Source organism: Alosa pseudoharengus, unplaced genomic scaffold (genome assembly GCF_046254945.1).
Source record: "Alosa pseudoharengus isolate Yale_2024_CS ecotype anadromous, Long Island Sound unplaced genomic scaffold, YU_APseudo_1.1 YU_APseudo_1.1_scf_14, whole genome shotgun sequence".
NCBI classification, from domain to species: domain Eukaryota; kingdom Metazoa; phylum Chordata; class Actinopteri; order Clupeiformes; family Clupeidae; genus Alosa; species Alosa pseudoharengus.
In genome coordinates, this window is record NW_027468609.1 from 5,897,439 (window position 1) to 5,918,484 (window position 21,046).

Here is a 21,046-nt window from a genome sequence, read left to right on the forward strand (position 1 = left end):
GGCCGCTCACTGCGCCGGGATTAGTGTGTGCTTCACCTCACTGTGTGTTCACTGTGTGCTGAGTGTGTTTCACTAATTCACGGATTGGGATAAATGCAGAGACCAAATTTCCCTCACGAGATCAAAAGAGTATATATACTTATACTTATGCACACATACAGTAAATACAGAATATGTATGCATGTACACAAATACAAATACATATACATATACATTCACTGTACCACAGTTTTGTGACACATTTGTGTGCGCTGGGTTCCATTTCAGGTCTACCAGAGGAGCTGGACCAGAACATGTCCAGCCCAGATGAAGTGTTCCACACGGGGCACTCCAGAAACTCCAGCTATGCCAGCCAGCAGAGCAAAGTGTCAGGTAAGACTCGCTCGATGGTGTTTTAAGCCCCCACTGTTGACTTCGAGGCAACGCTGCGACCGTTGACTTCAAGGCACCTAACCCTTACCCTTGCCTAACCCTAGTGCCTTCCATGCAGCGCTGCCTGGAAGACGGCATTGGGGGCTTAAAACACCAAACACCGACTTTATCTCAGTCACAAGCACGTAAGCAAGCACCTTCAGTCCAACCCTGTTATTCTGCTGTGTCTACAATAATGCAGATCCGGGGTATCTTTGTTTGAACACCACCATTCAACAAGCATTGGTCCGCTATCATACTGATAAAGTGACAATTGGTCCGCTATCATACTGATAAAGTGACCATTGGTCCGCTATCATACTGATAAAGTGACAATTGGTCCGCTATCATACTGATAAAGTGACCATTGGTCCGCTATCATACTGATAAAGTGACCATTGGTCCGCTATCATACTGATAAAGTGACCATTGGTCCGCTATCATACTGATGAAGTGACCATAGGTCCGCTATCATACTGACAAAGTGACCGTTCCAAAAGATTCTCAAAAGCCATCTGTGCTGCTGATTGATTGTGCTTTAGTGTGTCTCTCCCACTGACCTGTGGGGTCCATGTGTCGCCCCCTGCAGGCTACAGCACGGAGCACTCGCGCTCCTCCAGCCTCACTGACCTCACGTCGCACCGCCGCAACACATCCACCAGCAGCAGCGCCTCCGGGAGCGTCGCCACGCCCACCGAAGGTGCGGCCGAGTCCGAGAAGGAGCCGCCCACCCGCCCCGAGAGACCTCCCCGCCCCCCACTTCCTGTCCTGCTCTCCAACAGGCCGTCCAGGTAACACAAGCACCCTGAGCTGTAGATGTTCCTGTAGAGGTCAGACTGTTTACGTCTCCTTACAAACGAATAAACCCAGCACGCTAAACGTGCACGTCTTTCTACCACTTCCTCCTTTGACTCCTACTCCACTGGAATCTTTTGAACTTCTGCATTTTAATCCTCTGGTTATTTTGTGGTGTCAACGTAATATTCATTGTTACCCTATTACCTCCTGTCACGATATAGCTTGGATGTTACCATTCATTTGTAGTCACTTTGGATAAAAGTGTCCCCTAAATGGATGAATGTAAATACAATGTTCATGTAGTAGCGTGGATAATACCCAATCTAATACCAGACTCAATTGATTGGTTCAATTCATTGCTATCAGACATTATATGTTGAACATTAATTGTAAGATCAGACTGAAAGGCATCATTTCATTCATTCCAATTGAAACATGGTGAACTCTTCATCAACAGACGTAAGAAGGACTCTATGGAGAGTCATCCCACCTGGGTGGACGACACGCGCATTGATGCCGACGACATTGTGGAGAAGATCGTTCAGAGCCAGAACTTTGCTGACGTTAGCAACAACGAAGGTATTCCATCAGCTGACTTTTCTCCTTCAGTAGTTTCCACTGCTACAGTACGTGATGTGTGCATGTTGTCGTAGCCAAGCTGTGCCTCACTGGAATCTTTTTGTTTCGGCTACACAGACAGCAATCTGAGGCTGTTTGTCAGCAGAGACGGCACCACAGCCCTCAGTGGCATCCAGCTGGGGAACAGGTGAGCACCGCTTCGCTGAATTTGGACTTACGTTCACTCTTATTGGATGAGACCTTGTCTTCACCATGCCTGTGGCGGTGACAGTGACGAATGACCTAACCCCTTTGATTATGTGCTTTGATTTCCATCGTATACAGGGCGACGGCAGGAGTCTTTGAGCCGGTGGTGATCGAGAGTCATTAAAAGGAACAGACTTCCTCGCCTTCCGATTCCCATCTCTCTCTTTTCTCTTTCTCTGTCGTCTTTCATCCCTCCATCCGATGACTGCTAAAAGGAAAGAGGAGGGAAGGAAGCAGACGTTAAGACCTCTGGTTCGCCATCCTCTCTGTTTGTCATACATTGAGAGTGGACGATCGCAGTTACTTACAAATCGCGCAAATCTTGTGTGTACATGTTTGATGTGTACCGCTATCTGAGTTGTTTGTCCTATAAATTGTAGGTTGCACCCTATACATCATACTGCAAAACTATTAAGCACCTGAGGTGTGCTGGGTTGTGTTATTACATGATTATATGATACAGAGTTAATTGATCTAAAACCTCTATTTATAAATGCTTTAGAACCTGATCTAAGTGCAAGTGTACTTGATGTGCCACAATCTGTGGCATTATGGGAAATGTAGTGCAACACTGTGAAGGGCTGGCCCAGGCATGTTGTATGGATGTCATGTATGTACTACATGTCAATTCAAAATGTACTTTACTGGTAGAAGTAGTTAATCCAGTGGTTTCAACCTGTGGTTTTCTTTGTTTCTCTTTGCTCTGCTACATTTGAACTGTTTTATTTGCTCTTTTTTCATCAATTTTGTTTTTCATCTGCTTTTTTGATTGGCTGCTCTCTTAAAGGTAGCCACACAAATATGTTACAACCCCTTAAAGGAGGCAAACAGATCCTTTTTCCTCATATTTCATACTGGGTTTTAATCACAGCACCAAATTAAAAATCGAATTCCTTTTCCGACATAACTGAGGATAACACTAATTCTTAGCTAAGCCAGATCACTGAAAATTAACATGTTTTAGCAGTTGGTATTGGTGACTGGGAGGTGCAGCAGGCTAATACTGTGCGGTTCTGTGTGGCTGGCCATACAAAGAACCATAGGACGGGTTCTAGTGGAATTATGACTGTAGTCACCTCTGAGTGTGGCTGGTGACTGGTCTTGATTTCCTAATTCAGACAGGACTGTGTGTGTGTGTGTGTGTGTGTGTGTGTGTGTGTCATGCGCTTGTGTTCTGCTTCCACTGGCTGGTCTGGTGACAACAGGATTCTGTTTTTTTCTGTTGCCTTGGTTCTTTGTTTATTTTTTGCTTGCCTTAGCTTTTGGTTAAAGTGTGATTTGTGGTCTCACTGTGTGTGTGTGTGTTTGTGTGTGTGTGTGTGTGAGTGTGTTTGAGCTGCTACGCTACTTCTCTGAGCTCTGAACTCCCAGAGTGAAATTAAATGCAGTGATCAAAGCCTTTCCTTTGGTAATGCTCAGACTGCTTGGGCTTCAGTTGGACTAAATGTCCCTAACATCTGTTTGGCGCATGGGATGCGAGCGGTGCATCGTGGGTAGGATGAGATCAGGGCTGATGAGTCAGAGTCACGATCTTCATCTTGGCAAGAGGCCTCAGTTTTCCACCAAGCACCTGGAGCGCACCAGGAAACAATGGGCTTTTCTGACAGGATGCGCCTCCTGTACCTCCTTGTTGAAAAAGTGTGTGTGTGTGTGTGTGTCTGTCTGTCTGTCTGTCTGTCTGTGTGTGTGTGTGTGTGTGTGTGTGTGTGTGTGTGTGTGTGTGTGTGTGTGTGTGTGTGTGTGTGACTGTATTTGTACGTTTTGACAGATCGAATAGAAACCTCTATTCTCTATGGGTTTCCAATTACTTCATGCATGGCAAAAATCTCGCTCTTAGTTGACCTGAGAGTGCAGAGAAAGTGCAAAACTGACTGTAATATGTTGGTGGCCAGGGCTCTTCTAACATTATGTCTGTGCAATAAGGGATTCGATTGACACCATCGTGTTGCTGCACTGTTCTGAATTCTTTGTTCATTTTACTCATCCTCATCAATTCAGCATGATTGTGGTATCATTATACGAATGTATACTAGAGTTAGAATTACCACATAAAAGAGCAGCATTTCATATCATTATTTACACTCGTGGTTTATGTAGTTTTGCCTAATGGGCAGTTGAATGGGCAAATTATGTCGGGGTTTATTTTTACATCTACTCCGAAACTCACAAGGCTTAGTCAAAATAACAGTGCACATATTATTTGGCTGTAAAATATACCTCTACGACTGAAAAAGAAAATAACATGCATGATGATGACACCGACCTAAAACACAGCCAGTCATCTGCAGATAATCTATTTGTGTGTCTGTGGAAATAACTACCAGATTCACTGGCCGTAATCTTGAAAAATCCAATAGGGAATGTGAGTGGATTTGTGTGTTGAAAGGAACTTTGACTAACTTTTGTCTTTTTCTTCTCTACATCTGCCCTTTGTACTGATTTAAATGGACCATTCCTTTAGCCATATGGTGTTTTTTACTAAACGGTAACACTTTTGGTGTTTTCAAACCAGCTGGCTGGTTTAACATTTTCATTCTGTGACCCCCTTATCGGTGAAGCTCAACAGAGATCCATTGTTTCCTGTGGTAAAATATGAACTTTTTACAGATGAAATGCTTTATGTATTCATGTCTTTATAACAGGCAGTTGGTGGCGTCTGGTTCTGTGCTTCTGTTTTGTATAAGAGGGACTCTTTTGTGGTGTTTTCCTTCATACTTGACTATAATCTGTGATTTTTAACATCTGAAAATAATATACTTTTTAATTAATGTGAGTTGCTGTTGTTTAGAATTAAGTTCAAAGATCTGTTCTACAAATTAAAGGTGAAAAGTTTAAATGGATATATTGGTTTTGGCAGATCGTAACAGCATGTCTGCCGTTACAAAGTCTCCCATGAAGCACATCTTCATCCAATTCTATGCAGCACATTCTAGCTGCTCCAGTCTCTCAATGAATTTACAAAACGTTATTATTTACAATTTCCACGTGAAGTCACGTGCTTCAGAGAGACTCTGAAGAGATAACTGAATGCTGAACATTGTACAGAGGTTTGTGGACAAACCTGTGGTCAAATCTACTGGTGTTTGCCTGCCGTAATCTCCAAAGGGATCTCCATAGATCTTCCTTGGTCTTGAACCACGGGTTGAGTATTGTTCAAGACAACAGCACTTAAATTGTGAGAATTAACTCAATTGAAAATGACTTAATTTTTAACACCAATTATTTGTCATGTTCTCATATCCCCTGTCGTAATAAGGCAATTGAAGCTATGCAAAGTCAAAGACTCCCCCACTCAAGGTTGTTTGACCTAGTCGACTATGTAAAACTGACCTAACAAGAGTTACACCTAAGTTCAGTATGTCTGGATATAACAATATGATCAGATTATTTCATAAAACAAGATATCTATTTTTTAGAATGACAACAAAGATGTATTTATTATACCTACACAAATACAGATAAAATATAATACACAGATTCTAATACACATGTCTCCAAAGTCAATTTGAAAGCTCTTGATTTGTCACACTAAGGCTTTATTTGAACTGGTGGTTTGCATGTGGAGGAGCACTGTGATTTAATGGATTTGAGCTATATTTCTATTCTAGAATTTGAATGTTTCCTATTAAAGATTGTAAATGTCTATTGAAAAGTGTAAATGTAATATTTTGGGGAAATAAAGTTATTGATGGGCATCATGAAGAGGTTTGTTTTTGGTCCTTAAGATTTAAAGGTGGTCTAAGCGATGTTACATGGTTTCTAAGCTAAACAAAATTTTGTCACAGCAAACATCATCTCACCATCCACTAGCTCCCTGTGTCCTGAATACACTGTAAAAAAACGCGGTCTTTGTGGACAGCCCAGGCTCCAAAAACGGCAACAAAAACAACCTGGTCCAACCTGGACCATAAAAATATTACAAACTATTTTGTTTGAACATCAACAGAAGTAACATTACGCAACATTGCTTAGAGCACCTTTAATGTTATTTTGTAGTGTTGAACCACCATGGTAAAAATTAACACCATCCATTTAGCCTACTTGATGCATCATGTATTTGGTTACTCTAGACAGGATGCGGGAGATTGTGGAGTGCTATCGCCCTCTATTGGCCAATATTTGAGCCAAACTTGCTTTTGCAAGCATCCCAAGACATCATATAGGTTGAAGTCCTTTTTTCATGTTGCAAAAATTGTGCATAGTAGTCTACTATAGGCCTAGGTTACCATCTTACAAGCTCCAAAGTATTTGGAGTAGACTACACAAGTTCTACTAAAGGTGCTGAAAATTATTTTCCCTGCTGTTTCAATATGAATTGCATGGTGATGAAAGCTGTAGGTCTATTGATTCATTATCAAGTGGTCAGCAATATACAAAATAAAGTACGCTAGGTCTAATGAATATTTCGCTTATGAGTCCCCATGGGGCCATAGTGGAAATTATTTTCTAGAGGTGGAAATTTATTTTTAGAGCACAATACTTTTGCATTCTCTTGCAAGACTGAGAACTCAATAGTTTTATCTTTTATTTTATAAAGATGACAATCTTGTACCCTTTCTACAAGTCCCCCAAAAGGGAAGTAGTGGGGATTTATTCTTAATAGATTTATTCTCTAGATGGGAATTTAAAAGTATTTCACAAAGAGGGAGGGAACAACAGGAGCTTTGAAAATAAATGGTTATTAATATGAATTATCAATAATAGGCTATTTCTTAATATTTTTTTTTTTTAAATGTATTATTAATGTATTAATAATATTTTTTTCCGTACCATTTTATGTGTTTTGATCACTGACTATATAGCATAAGGGTTTTAACTGGAAAGAAAAGGATTTTTTTTTAGGGATTTGACGTCATTACATATCCGGGTCGGACTCGTATACAACACGGAAACACTTGTATGCGGAAGATACACGTTGGTTGAAATCTTCGAAATGGTAAGGCGGTCGTCTGTATACATGTATCCGTGTATAACATAAGTTTGTTCTTTATAACAATTCTGAAAATATGGTGATAGTATGACAAAGAAATTAAATAGAATAGTCTAGATATTATGTGGTTAACATGTAACGTTAACGACGTTCGCCTAGGCCTACAAGCTGTAAGTAGCCTAACGTTACCCTGTCAATTAGGCTAACGTTATAGTTTTAATGTGACATACATCATACTTACACACATATTGTAATCGTGCGTGCAAGAAATAACCACCAGATGACCGGTCTAACATATAACATAGCACTTATTGGTGCTATGTTAACATTTTCATGAGAGTTCAGCTCTGCAACTCTACTACAGTGCATACGAAAAGTAGGCCTATTCATAGCGCTTCAGGTTGAGAGAAGCGTAAAGAAGGACAAACATTAGTGCAGCTCAGTCCCTGGTTTCTTCCACATACACACACACACACACCGGTTGGAATTGTGGCCAAATAGTTCAGATGACTTAACAGATGACTTAGTTTCATCAGACCAGATTTACTTCTCATGTCAGGAGTCAGGTGCTTTTTGGGAAACTCCCGGCAAAAATGACTTCCATCTAAAGGCCTGATTGGTGGAGTGATTCAGTGATGTTTGTCCTTCTTTACGCTTCTCTCATCCTCTTAAAGGAACTCTTGATGTCATTCATAGTGACCATTTGGGTCCTTGGTTACCTGACCAAGGCCCTTCGTCCTGGATTACCCAGTTTGGCTGAGCGGCCAAATATAGGAAGACAGTTGGTTGTTCCAAACCATAGACTGTAAATAGAACTATACAGTCTATGTTCCAAACTTTTCCATTTGACAATGATGGAGGCTACTGTGCTTTTGGACACTTTCATATCCTTCCCCAGATCTGTGTCTTCACACAACCTTGTCTCTCAGGTCTGCGGACAATTCTCTCGACATCGTGGCTTGGTTTTCATTCTGACAGCCTACACCATCAACTATGAGACTCTATATAAAGAGATGTGTGCCTTTCCTAATAATGTCCAGTGAATTCATTTAGGTACAGGACTCCAATCAACTTGTAGAAGCATCTCAAGGACCATTGATAGAAGTAGGATGCACCAGAGTTCAATTACAAGCGTCATAACAAAGGGTCTGAATACTTATGTAAATGCAATATTTCAGTCTTTCATTTTTTTAATATAAATTTACAAAACACTCCAAACACCTGATTTTTTGTGGAGTGTTGGAGTATATTGATGAGAAAAAAATGAATTGAGTCCATTTTAAGATGAGTCTGAAAAAAAACAAAATGTGGAAAAGGTGAAGCGCTGTGAATACTTTCCGTATGCCCTGTACATGTTAGCAATTGCTAGCTATAATCTTGTATTGCTAACGTTAATCAGTTTTTATTTAGGCTACAGTCAATGGTTTGCACAGTGTCTCAGTTATGCCTCTATTTGATTTTGTTGTAGGCTACTGGAGCTGATCAAGTTGTTGGTATGGGCCTTGTTGGCTTCAGTTTGCTGCTTTTTACCTACTACACAATATGGGTCATTATTTTGGTAGGTCCCTTGGCTTATTAATTAATATGAACATTTGAGATTACTTGACTACTTGAGACCACTTGACCCCTTTTTAAATCACCACGGACCTGTTTTTCAGCCCTTTGTTGACAGTGACCACATGATCCACAAATATTTCCTGCCACGGGAATATTCTGTCATTCTTCCTGGAGTAGCAGCATTAATTCTGGTCCTCTGTGTTGGTAAGTTGGCTATTTGTATACATTTGTATTATGTGTGTAAAAGATGGGTAGGCTACATTAGTTTGAATGCCTGACTAATGAGTTGGAAGCCTGGACCGTAAAACTATGGACTTGTGACTGTATGTTACTGACAGACAGTCTGTATCTTATGTGGCCTGGTCAGCACCACAGTCAAATGAGCAGCGAAGTAGTAGCAAAGTAGTCTACAGTTACATGATGCTGCTCTGTGTCCTGGGGTCTCCAAAGAGCCTCAGAGGTCTTAGATTCAAAAGAGACTGTTTGAATTGTAAAGTAGCTCACTGCAGAATTGTTGTATCAGTACGTATAGTATATATACTCTTTTGATCCCGTGAGGGATTCCGTGAGTACTGAGTCCCATGAACCTTAAATGTATATTCACAGGGGAGCAATGCAATACCTATCTTACTTGACATTAGTTCCTATTTTGCATTCCTGGCCTTATGTTAAAGCACTGCAATTTGCACTGCAAACTGCAAAACATCCTTCCTGTCCAGTGTTAATTAACCATTATAGGGGTTGGTATGCAAATTTGTTGGAGTGACATCTCCATTTTGTTATTCACCGAGCTAAGGATTGTTTCTATCACTAGCTAAGTGGCTTGGTAGTAGTGTGATAGGCTAGTTGTAATATTTATATATCTATGATCATCTTAATGTCAACAAAGCAAAATGTTCATGGAATCTCATCTCATCCAGTCTGAAATACAGTTGTATATTGAGCTTTGAAAGATAAGAATTTAAGTTTTACCTCAGGTAACTTTACACCGGGCATTGCCATACAGTAGTTTGTACTGTCTGTGTACTTGTAGAATGGACTAGAGCTTGGGGAGCTTTACCATAGTTCCACAGTAGTTATACAATACTGCTTGAGACTGCAGACATTTTTATTTAAAGCAACACAATATAGTTATTTTACCTTTTTAACTGCTTATTTTGATGTCACACTGACTTACAATAAGGAGAATGGAGTAACACCTTTAAAGTACAATCTAATGTTGTAAGAACCATGACCCTTTTTGTTGGTTTTAGACGAATTGGGTACCTCCCCTTAGCGCTAAATGGGTGTTTGGCATGATTAAAACATTGTGTTACTATAATTGGCTTTGTGAGTACTTCAATTGGCTGATGGTGATTATGACAAAATAGCACTAGTTGGCTGATAAATCAATAGATTGCCCACTTACGTCATGAATGTCTGTTGCCTAGCATCTGTTCCCCTCCATGACTCATGGTATTGGTTTGCACATCCGTGTTTATGTGTGTCTGTATGTTTACTAATATGCAAGGGCTACGCTCTTCTAATGTACACTCAAATATACGCGTTCAAAAGCTTTTTACTATACAGAATTCACAGAATAACACATGGAGTGCAAAACAAATGTGATACTTCATAGACATAAAAGGTGTACGGAACTAGGGGTGTAAATCGGAGTCTTCATGACGATTCGATACAATATCGATTTCTTAAGCCAATGATTCGATTATTTTCGATACTTCAGAATTCCCCACGATATGATTCGATACGATTCAATACTCAATATTTTTACATGATATCTATGAAGTTTCAAATAAATCAACAAAAGTTCGGAATGTAGGAGGTATCTAAAGCCTTCGTTATACAGCCTCATGTCTTTGCATATAAAAAAAAAAAACACCAGCAGCTTAGGAGTAGGTAGTGCGCTTACATCGGAGCCATAGACAGAAAAAGAAAGGTCGGAGCTGATGCTGAAAATAGATAGGCAAACAAACAGATGGCAAAATAAACACATTAATCGATACTCTTGCGGACGAATCGATGCATTGAATCGCCTGCTGCATAATCGATGCATCGATACGAATCGATTAATATTTACACCCCTATACGGAACACAGATTCATATCAGCTCACAGGCTTTATGTCAGCTAAAAAATATGGACTCTGCCTTTAGTGAGGCTACAGTAATGGTCCGAATCCTGAACTGGCACGAAGCTTTGTCAGCATCATTTGAGGTCATTTCAGCAAGAATAACAATCAATGCAAACAATTTTATTTCACATTTCAAGATGCTGGGCTATTTAAACAATGGTTGTTAGGAGTGTGGATGTTGATGCTGATGTAACCGTCATATGAAAGCTGTGTCAGTCATGCTGTTTACTTTTGCCTGGTACAGGAACCTTCATAGCAGTGGTGACATGGAGAAACCGCAAACCCAAGAAGGTGGACTAAAGGATCCCATAGAGTGATCTGTGTCCTCCACAACACATCAAACTCCCATCAAAAAGGGCACCTAGATGCAGCAGACCCAGCACAGTGGACCTCAAACACCAGAGCTCGCAGATGAAAATGGATTCCAAATATCTCAGACTTTTTTGTGCTCAGGTGGACTGCTTGAAATGGCCAAAGACTGGTGATAGAAAAGACTTGAACATAGAACGGTTAGCACTTCTACGATCTTATGTACCCTCAAATCACCTTCTGTTCACTCGAATCTCTGGCCTAAACGCACTTGAGTCCATGCAGTATGAAAATGGGCAGTTAGTGTGTTTATGCATAGATTTACAGTGATTGGTAAATGTGCTTTTATGGTCAGAGTAAGACTAATCTCAAAAAGGCCTAGTGAACGCACTGAATAATGTTGAGAATGTCCAGTCAAGTTTTGGCTTGATTTGTAAATGGGTTGGAGTGGGGACTGATTTGTAATATAACTGTTACATCATGCTAAGTGAATACTGAGGATCAGGACACGAGGGAAAGAAAACCATACTGGGTTATTTTTAAGCTCTCGTAATGTAGAGAAAATGAATAGAGCATATTTTCCACAGCCCTGTGAATTGTAATAATAAAATTGTCAAACATTTAAACAGTCTTTTGTTCAAAGATGTGTCACATATTTTGAGTGACGTAGTAATAGAATATTGGTCTTTTGAAACTCAAGAATTGTATTTGAGATTGGCATTGTCAATATTTTTTTCATGTCCAAACCATTAATAGGCCTTATCATTTGCAACCTAGCCTATAAGGTTACACGCTTTTAACATTTCAACCAGTTACTAACATGTGCACGTACAACTTGGTGCAAAGTGTACTACTGAGTTAGTGCAGTATTTCAGCCAGCATCGCTAAGCCTTTGACACTACCTCTTTCTGACGCATGCAATACAGTTCGTTTCCAAATTGCAAGATTTGACTGGCACAGGGACAGCCCAGTCGGATGTGGTGCCGAGAAGCAACGTTGTTCAGATGAGAATGTCCTAATACTTAGTGTAGTTCACCCTTTAAGTGCTGGTTGCTCAGCTACACTTTTTTACGCAGGATCGTTTCTCGTTTCCTGGCGAACGTGACAGGCTAGGCAGAGAGAGTTCTGTGCCCTTTGCAGTGGGGCGCTGCTTACAAAGGGATGGGGCGAGGGATCGACTAGGGCGGACACGCATCCATTGACGGATCGCAATGTCAACTGAGGATGGAAAGAATGCGCTGATGCTCCGAACCACGCAGCGGATCAGCGACGAACTGAATCAGCGGAGACGAAAATGAGCCACACGGAGGTGTGTAGCCTGTACATTTGATTATTTTCTTGATTCGTTCTATTAGAAATGTATGTAAGTGGACATTTTCAATCGTTCAGTCGTGGAAGCGCTGGGTTCCGCAACATTTAAATCCAGTTATAGGCTTCTGAGTAATTATTTCTAGTCGGCAAACGTAGATAGATCAGTAGGCTTTTTGTGGGAAAGGCACGCTTTGGAATAACTTTATATAGCGCTTAGATGGTTGAATGTTTCCTCTAACAGGATGACTGGCTATTTGAACACTCGTAGCTGTAGCCTAGATTATGACAACTTTGTTTCTGTAACCCAGTCATTCCATGCGGTGGCTACCCAGCTCACATCCCTCCTCAAACCAGCTGACTCCCATCACTGCGGACAAACAGTCGATGAAACTCTCCTCAACCAACGCTTGTGTGATAACATTCAGCCAAGTGGTAGCCTACTTGCAATAGTCTAAAGTAACTTTAATTTCATATAGCCTACAATTACTTCAAAACATGAAAAGGGGCCATTCACTTCTCTGTTGTAGAGACACGGACAGGGTATCAATGGCTTCTCTTGAAAACACACTCTCCTCTATACTGCTTGTTGTCAGGGAGACAGATGCTGGTTATTCCATAGTAGCTAATCAGAGAGCACAGGGTACCCATGAAGTCCATGCAATTAAGATGAGATATCTACATTAATGCATTATTGAGTAGTACTGTTCATTAATACACATTAATACCCAATATGCTCAAATCTGTTGTGTGCAGAGCTGTGATGAGCCAGGCAATATAGCCTCTTTAGTCAGACAAATCTACTGCATTAGGATAGTATCTAAATGGGCGCTGCAATTGATTGCTTATATTGGAGGCAGATGGCAGACAACATGAAAAAGAAAAATCAATGGCACGCCAATGAAGCCTCCATTTTCTGTGGCCTTAGCAGCTAGCGCAGCAGTGTTAAGTTTGTATCGCTCCCACTTTTCCATCACAGCCGAACAATTGTTGCTTGGCGAGTTTCCCTTGAACAGTACTACTCATTAGCATGGCAGGTCTCCCCACAGGGGTAATTAGCCGACGCAGCAAGGTGTCCTGTCAGAATGCCACTCAAAGGGACTCTCAGAACAAAATGGATCATTTAAGATCATTTAGGAAACTGTTTTTGATTTGACACCTGTGCAGCTTAAGTAGAATTTGTGTGTGTGTGTGTGTGTTTGTTTGCGTGTGTGTTTGTGTGTCTGTGTGTGTGTGTGTGTTTGTGTGTCTATGTGTGTGTGTGTTTGCGAGTGTGTGTGTGTTTGCGTGTGTGTGCGTGCGTGTGTGTGTGCGTGTGTGTGTGCGTGCGTGCGTGTGTGCGTGCGTGCGTGCGTGTCTGTGCGTGCGTGCGTGTGTGTGTATCTGTGTGTGCGTGTGTGCGTGTGTGTGCGTGCGTGCGTGTGTGTGTGTGCGTGCGTGTGTGTGTGTGTGTGTGTGTGTGCGCGTGCGTGACTGTTAGATGGAGATGTCGGGCGCAGGACAGCCCCGCCGGTCCCGCACGGTGAAGAGGCGCAGGTGGGGCGGTCTGCGGCAGCAATGGAAGCTGCTGGGGCTCTTTGAGATCGACCAGCAGCATGACTTCTACGGCCTCACCTGCATGATGAAGGAGGGCCTGTCTGCTGCCATCCAGAACTCCATAGACAACCCACTTCCTGTGAGTACAGCACAACTTTGTTTATTTGATTACCCAAAAACACCATTATTTACAAGTACAAGGGATAAAAGGTATACACAGTTCATCTTTTAGTTATAGCCAATTTTTAAAAAACATTTTAAAGATCACAACGATAGAGGATTGCCAAAGACAGCATGTACCTCCTGTAACAAGACATTGACATGAAGAAGCTGCAACCAATATGTCAAGAGTGTTTCTGTGTAAAATATTGTTTGACCCAAAGTAAGTGAAAAAGGACTAATAAGGGATATTTGTGATAACAGATACACACACCATGATGGTAACTGCCGGTTAACACATTGCATTTCCTTGCACATTGCATTTCCTTGTACTGCAAAACTGTGTCATTCAGGAAATAGTCAAAATAGTCATTTTTCTAGATGCTCAGTCATCACAGGGTGTTTTTGTATTGAATGTGCGTTTCATAACCCACACAACATGGGCCTTCATTGTAATAAAGTTAGAGGCCTCATTTGTTAAAAAATCAAGCTGTAAACAGATCACTTTGACCATCTGGCCATTTTGTTATCAGCTCTATCCCCCATAACAAACGCAAGATCCATGCACCTATTATTAGACAGGGAGCTCTGGATTGAAAGCGCCACAGTAGTGATTCCCCCCCGTCCTCAGGGACGTTATTAGGGGTGTTGTTTGGAAGCCTGCTTGCTGCCTTATTTAACTCTGATGAGAGACAATGGTCCCCATAGAGGGACCGCTCCTCTACCGCCTCCCCCGAAATGGCGTGCCTTTGTACGGGGCGTTTGGAGAGAGCAGGGCCAGGCTGTGTCATAAACAAGGCCGCTGTTCTCACAAAGGACAGAAGTGTTGAGCCCACTAGTCTCACTGTAGGCACAGTTTATGTCACAGCTGCCGAGGCATAGAGTAACGCACATAAACCAGCCAAGCTACAATGCTATCAGCTACAATGCTATCAGCTACAATGCTATCAGCTACAATGTTATCAGTGGGTGAGATGGCAGGTTCTGTCTCTATTTCTGCCAAGTCACCGCCCCCCCTCCAAGTTTGTTTTTGGAATATTATTTGGTTTGTCTCAAGGGAAATCATTTGTCAGTAGAGATTTGGCTCAGGTTTATAGAAGAATGTGACTGACACCGAACCTATAAAAGCTGAGCTGTGGCTCTTTTGTGATAGTGACAGAGAGAGGTCACGGGGTAGTTACTCAGTCAGACACACACACACACACACACACACACACACACACACACACACACACACACACACACCATGTATACATGTGATTGAAGGCAGTCCTGTGACCATAGATGGAGCGCCAAAGCTAGTTGACTCAGCAGTTCAACAAGGGAGCACAAGTTTGTTTTTCACTACAGCTACTCTCAGTGGAGTTACTCTCTTACGAATAAATCTTACTTCACTCACTCATTCACTCACTCACTCACTCACTCACTCATTCACTCACTCATTCACTCACTCACTCACTCACATACACAAAAAGACACTGTAAGTAGAGACAATACTAAATTAACTGTTCAGTGAAAATATCCTTAAATGGTTCTGTGTGTCTCTACCACACAATAGTTATTTTAGTCTACTTGGAGGTATTCAACACCCTTACAGATAGTACTTTTAAGCGTTGAATGGTTCAAAGAATGTTGCTGCAGTGAGAGGGTTAGAAATTCAGTTGAGGGTTCATTTCTGGACATAATGAGAAAACACTATTGGATTTCTAGATAGCGTAGACTAAATGTTTCTGTGAATATTGCTATTTTCTAGTCAACTTGTAGTAATTGAAATCTATACAAATATTTCCAATATACTTTACAATTCCTCTCTACTGTAGGAGGAACTGTCTGACGATGATTTCAGGATGGAGGTCACTCAGATTCATAAGGTATTTTAATTTGAACTATTCCATGCTTTATACATAAGAATGAAGTTGATTTCACAAATGATCATCGCTATATATTTCTGTGTAGGACTTTCGAATGGAGTCGTTTGCAGGGCCCGTGTTTGCCAGCTTGCGTCGCTCTCTGGGAATGACAGAGAAAGAGTATCAGCACTCACTGTCGTCTGAAGGCCACTACCTGCAGTTTATCAGCAATTCCAAAAGCAAAGCAGACTTCTTCCTCACGTGAGTTACCGCTACTGTAGCAGTGGTATGACATGCTGCTGCTCATTCTTAATGCTGTCTCAGGCCTGTTTCTCTCTCTCTCACACACACACACACACACACACACACACACACACACACACACGTACAGGCATCACTGATGATATGCTTCCCTCACTTTGTAACTTTGTTACTCACAGAAATGATAAACGGTTCTTCCTGAAGACACAAAACAAAAGGGAAGTTCGGTTCCTGCTGTCTAATTTAAAAATCTATATGGAGCATCTGGAAAATTATCCCCATTCCCTTCTGGTTAAATTCTTAGGTGAGAAACTCTTACTCATATATGCAGTCAATTCTTCTTTTGGTCCAAAATATAGAGATATATCTTGCTTAAGGCCTGTGGTGGTAACTGTATTTCATTCATTTTAAGGTGTTCATCGAATCAAAATTCCCCAGCAGAGGAAGGTACATGTTCCTTTAACCCTCTTCCCTTTAATTACGTTAAATCAACCACCCATTTAATAGCTGTTATCTGTCTTTACAGAAATACTTCATTGTAATGCAGAGTGTTTTTTACCCAGATGAGAGAATAGATGCAAGGTAAGGTGGACCTCTAACTTTAATGCTTTTAATGCTTTAATGCTTTTTTGTATTTTCCTAAAGGCATACAAAATGGTTGTTATATTATATGTTGGGCTAATAGTAGATAGCCTATAATATTTAGAAAAAAGGTAAAGTGCTGAATTAAGATATGTACCGTATTTTCCAGACTATAAGTCACACTTTTTTTCATGGTTTGGCTGGTCCTGCGACTCAGGTGCAACATATATATATATATATATATATATATATATATATATATATATGTGTGTGGGTTTTTTCCTCCTCATGATTTTTTGACTGGTGCGACTTGTCCGGAAAATATGGTAATCAATTTAACATTCTCTCCTATCTATATGCAAACAAAATGTACAGCAATGTATGACAAAATTATGTTTTCTAAACAAAGTTCGGGAGGAGCCCTTAGGGATGATTGACAGCAATTAACTCACCTGTCTTCCGCCACCAGGGTATTTAAGCCGGCCACCTTATCCATACGTCACACATTGTGGCGCTCGCAAAATTATCCCTACTCCTCCCCCTACTCCTCCATTTCACTGATAGCCCAGTTACGCATCCTCCTTACACAGGGGGTGCAAGCGGCCATCGCTCTATCGCGATCTCCGCTTCAGGCATTCCATGCACGGCCAGCTACCATGCCAAACACGCGCTAAGCTTATACACTCAGTATAGCAATCATACCGACGGGCGAACTAGTGAAACATCTGCTATTCTTTTTCACTGTAAACACAGCTCTATAACCTTGAGGCAATAAAGTAAAATACCAAATGTGGATGTATGGTTAACTGTCTGGTTTTCGCATCAGGAATGCAGGTCTTTTATATCCCATGACGTGTGGCATTTTTTGAAAATATAATATGCTTTCAGGAGCAAGGAGGTTGCTTGGCTTGCATGGGATGACTGAGTTGACCTTGAGTGTTTTGGCAGGTACGATGTTAAAGGGTGTCAGGTGAGCCGCTGGACAGAGCCTGCACCTGAGGGCACTCAGGTCATTGTGGTGCTGAAAGATCTCAATTTTGAAGGGCAGTTCATCACACTAGGTAAATCAAATATGAGTTTTCCCCTGCAGACTAAGCGAGCATGACATTTGACTGTAAAATGGAAAAATAGCATCCTCTTTGACACAGCCTCCCAAGGACCCCAAAATAAAGTAAAGGTGATGACTTGATGTGAGGAAATATTAGATATCTCACTTGTGGTCTACACTGAGAATTAGTCAGAAAACATGTTTCCACACTGTTATGGGTAAATGCTATAAAAAGCAACAAGACCAAGCTTACGCTTCAACGGCAACTAGTTCATTATGGTTTACATGGTTGAAATACAGCTGAAATGAACTTTCCTGGTGGTTTGGAAGTGCTGCTTGTCACCCTGATTATCTAACATCAGATGTTGATTAATTTATCAGATAGTAGACAATATCTTAAAATATTGTGATGTTGAGTATTTAAATATGAAAAGTCAGAATATTTTGCCTACTCATCTGATGCACTCCAACATTGCAAAGCTCTGAGTGACTGTGATGGTGTACTCTAGCCTCTGTACACTGTGTGGCTGTATGTCTTATTCGTATTATGTTTGATAAATTAATACAAAAGAACACAAGATCCAAAGGTTACAACAGCTCTTTAAAGATAGTTAGAAGGAAATTATTTAAAAAAGTAATAGGTGCAAATCTGCAGTGCCCTTAGTAAGCCTTTGTATTTTGCCTTCGTAAAGCACTTTGTAATGTATGTATATATATTCAATAGAATCTTTTAGGCAAGGTGTTTTACAAAATCATATTTAAGTAAGAATTTATAGGCTGGGTATTATAATAATCTACAATTCCACATCAACATTCAATTTCTACACATTTGTTGAAACTGTTAAAAGTCTGCTCTGTGTTTAACTGGAGCGGGTGACCAACTGAGCCTGTGTGTGATGTGTGGTCAGACCAGCAGCGGCCCTGGTTACTGCGGCAGGTGGAGATAGACACGGCCTTCCTCCAGACGCTGAACGTGCTGGACTACAGCCTCCTGCTGGCCCATCAGCCCTTGCACCAGGACGAGCGGCACCACAGTCTCTCCTTCGCCACACTCATCATGCGCACCAAGAAGTGAGTAACGACCCACAACTCGCATCCTGAAAAGGAAAAGAAACATGAATGTTCCAGTACTGCAACTGTAGAGTGTGTATTAGCAGGTTTAACATACATTTAAATGGAAAACCTTTAAAGTTGAAATGTAAAAGCGTTCTGGGCGAATGTTAGCCTGGCCATTTGCCATCCCCTTGGTACGCTTCGCTTCTACAAGGAGTCGTGGAGGGAGATGAAAATCGAGCAGAAGTACGTAGGAAGGCAAGGCCAGGCTAGGAGAATGTACATTTGACTGGAATGCTTTTCTGTGTTTGAGGAATCACCATGCAAATGACCTGTTCCTGAATCATTCCGGAATATACCGGGAGCATTTCTGGGGTGTTATTTTAAGTCACACTTGTCCCACATCACTACAAATACAAACGATGAAAAAGTTCACTCTACTTCTGCTTTCAGGTCTATTTCAGCCCTCACTGCAAAGGGGGGAACCAGCAGGCATGTAAAAAAATGAAATGAATAGTAAACATACTAATATACTCTATCCAGTTCATAATAAATATCTAAGCCAACATAAAGTAACAACTAAACCATTACCATTAACCCCAAGTTAACTCAGGGCTACATTTCTGTAGGGATAAATAAATAAAGTATATCTATCTATCTATCTATCTATCTATCTATCTATCTATCTATCTATCTATCTATCTATCTATCTATCTATCTATCTATCTATCTATCTATCTATCTATCTATCTATCTATCTATCTATCTATCTATCTATCTATCTATCTATCTATCTATCTCAATTCCAGCTTGAAAATAGTATGCCAATTGCACCATCTTGTGGCTGGAACTACTTTTACAATGAGATAAATGACAACATTTATTGCAGATGTTTACTTGATGTTTGCATACAGAGTGAGAAAATGTCAATACCAAAGTGAATTAGCTGTAGCAGGCTCTAAAACATACAGAGCTAGAAATTCTAATATGCACCAAGCAATACCAATTGCAGAACTGCATACCCTCACACTGACAGCCTTTGTTAGGAGAACTGCAGTGTCATCCCGTATCTTTGCCTCTCCAGGTCCATGATCACGAGCTCCAGTCCCACGCACACAGGAACAGCCCCCTCAGTGCCAGGAACCGTTCCAGAGGAGGAATCCACCATTCTGGTGTCGCAGACGGACTGTGGGATGCAGCAGTGTCGAGTTGTGGAGACGCATGAAGGCAGCTGTGAGGTTGAGGAGGAAGTCGGCAGTGTACAAGGAGAGCCGTGCGGGAGAGGGGCACGCACAGGCTCAGCGGAGCTGAGAGACTTCCAGGCCCAGAACCGCAGACTGCTCCCCAACTTTAAGAACCCCCTGCACGTCATCGACGGGCCAGAGCAGCGCTATTTCATAGGCATCATTGACATTTTTACCGTGTACGGTTTTAAGAAGAGGCTGGAGCACTGGTGGAAGAGACTCAGGCACCCAGGCCAGACCTTCTCCACAGTCAGCCCTCCTGCCTACTGCACACGCCTGTGTCAGTGGGTGAGGGACCACACCAAGTAGAGTGGAGGTGTGCAGATGCATAGGATCATCTAGACTTGAAGGCCCGACTTTTGTCAATTGACATAAAGTTTCGCTGTCACTGTAACTTACCTTAGCCAACTTGAACGGACGGGGCCTAAATTCTTACATGCAGAACAACCAACCGCAGGATGTTGCTTTCGCATGACACATATTCCAAAATTATATTTCTCAATTTTATGTCTTGTTTTATTCGGCTGATTGCTGTAGCTATTTACCTTGTGAAATGCTTCCTGGCACACTAATAAGAGACATAATGCACATGTCTTTTCCGATATGCATATGCGATTTGCATTGTGGGTAGCCAGTGACAGAGCAGCTGAAGGGGCCCAGCAGCTTTTCCAGCTTTGTGAGCAATATGCACCAGACTGCTTGGTGACACTGTTTGTGGAGGCCATCCGAGGCTGGGGTCCACCAACACACACCACCCAGGGAAAGCAAGAGAGATCCCCCCTGGATGCAGACTGAAGTCAGGAAGGAAATGGCCAGACATCCAATGGGGGATCTCATCACATTTGTGTGAGCACTCCAAAGATGCAGTTGTTTTTCATGTTTTACATGCTTCTGTTGTCCAATGCAAAGAAGTACCTTGAATTTGTGTATTTTTTAATATACTATCATGAATTACAATAAATACCGATGATGAAGTGGTGCTTAAAACACACATATCACATAATTTGTTCATCTCTTATTCTACAGAGTGATGCAGAAAGCTATG

General features: G+C 41.4%; 3 protein-coding genes across 3 annotated transcripts in view; all 3 read left to right on the forward strand.

The window, feature by feature from the left end:
- The window catches only part of eeig1b (estrogen-induced osteoclastogenesis regulator 1b), a 51,372-nt gene extending 45,636 nt beyond the window's left edge, over nt 1-5,736 (forward strand). The window contains exons 8-12 of the mRNA XM_076283598.1: nt 268-372; nt 1,001-1,202; nt 1,667-1,788; nt 1,906-1,975; nt 2,113-5,736. Coding sequence (XP_076139713.1) covers nt 268-372; nt 1,001-1,202; nt 1,667-1,788; nt 1,906-1,975; nt 2,113-2,158 — 545 coding nt within the window. The 3' untranslated portion in view covers nt 2,159-5,736. The remainder of the gene's footprint in view (nt 1-267; nt 373-1,000; nt 1,203-1,666; nt 1,789-1,905; nt 1,976-2,112) is intronic.
- Nucleotides 5,737-6,913: 1,177 nt separating this feature from the next.
- dpm2 (dolichyl-phosphate mannosyltransferase subunit 2, regulatory) lies at nt 6,914-11,591 on the forward strand. Its single transcript, XM_076283601.1, has 4 exons — nt 6,914-6,970; nt 8,433-8,522; nt 8,623-8,725; nt 10,896-11,591. Exons 1-4 carry the CDS (start codon nt 6,968-6,970, stop codon nt 10,949-10,951), a joined length of 252 nt encoding a protein of 83 aa, XP_076139716.1. The 5' UTR covers nt 6,914-6,967; the 3' UTR covers nt 10,952-11,591.
- Nucleotides 11,592-11,647: 56 nt separating this feature from the next.
- On the forward strand, nt 11,648-20,970 carry pip5kl1 (phosphatidylinositol-4-phosphate 5-kinase-like 1). The gene is made up of 10 exons (XM_076283599.1): nt 11,648-12,269; nt 13,749-13,943; nt 15,784-15,834; nt 15,920-16,074; nt 16,254-16,378; nt 16,487-16,521; nt 16,601-16,656; nt 17,605-17,717; nt 18,613-18,775; nt 19,842-20,970. The coding sequence occupies exons 1-10, from the start codon at nt 12,255-12,257 to the stop codon at nt 20,308-20,310; spliced, it is 1,377 nt and encodes a 458-aa protein (XP_076139714.1). The 5' UTR covers nt 11,648-12,254; the 3' UTR covers nt 20,311-20,970.
- The last annotated feature ends 76 nt before the right edge of the window (nt 20,971-21,046 follow it).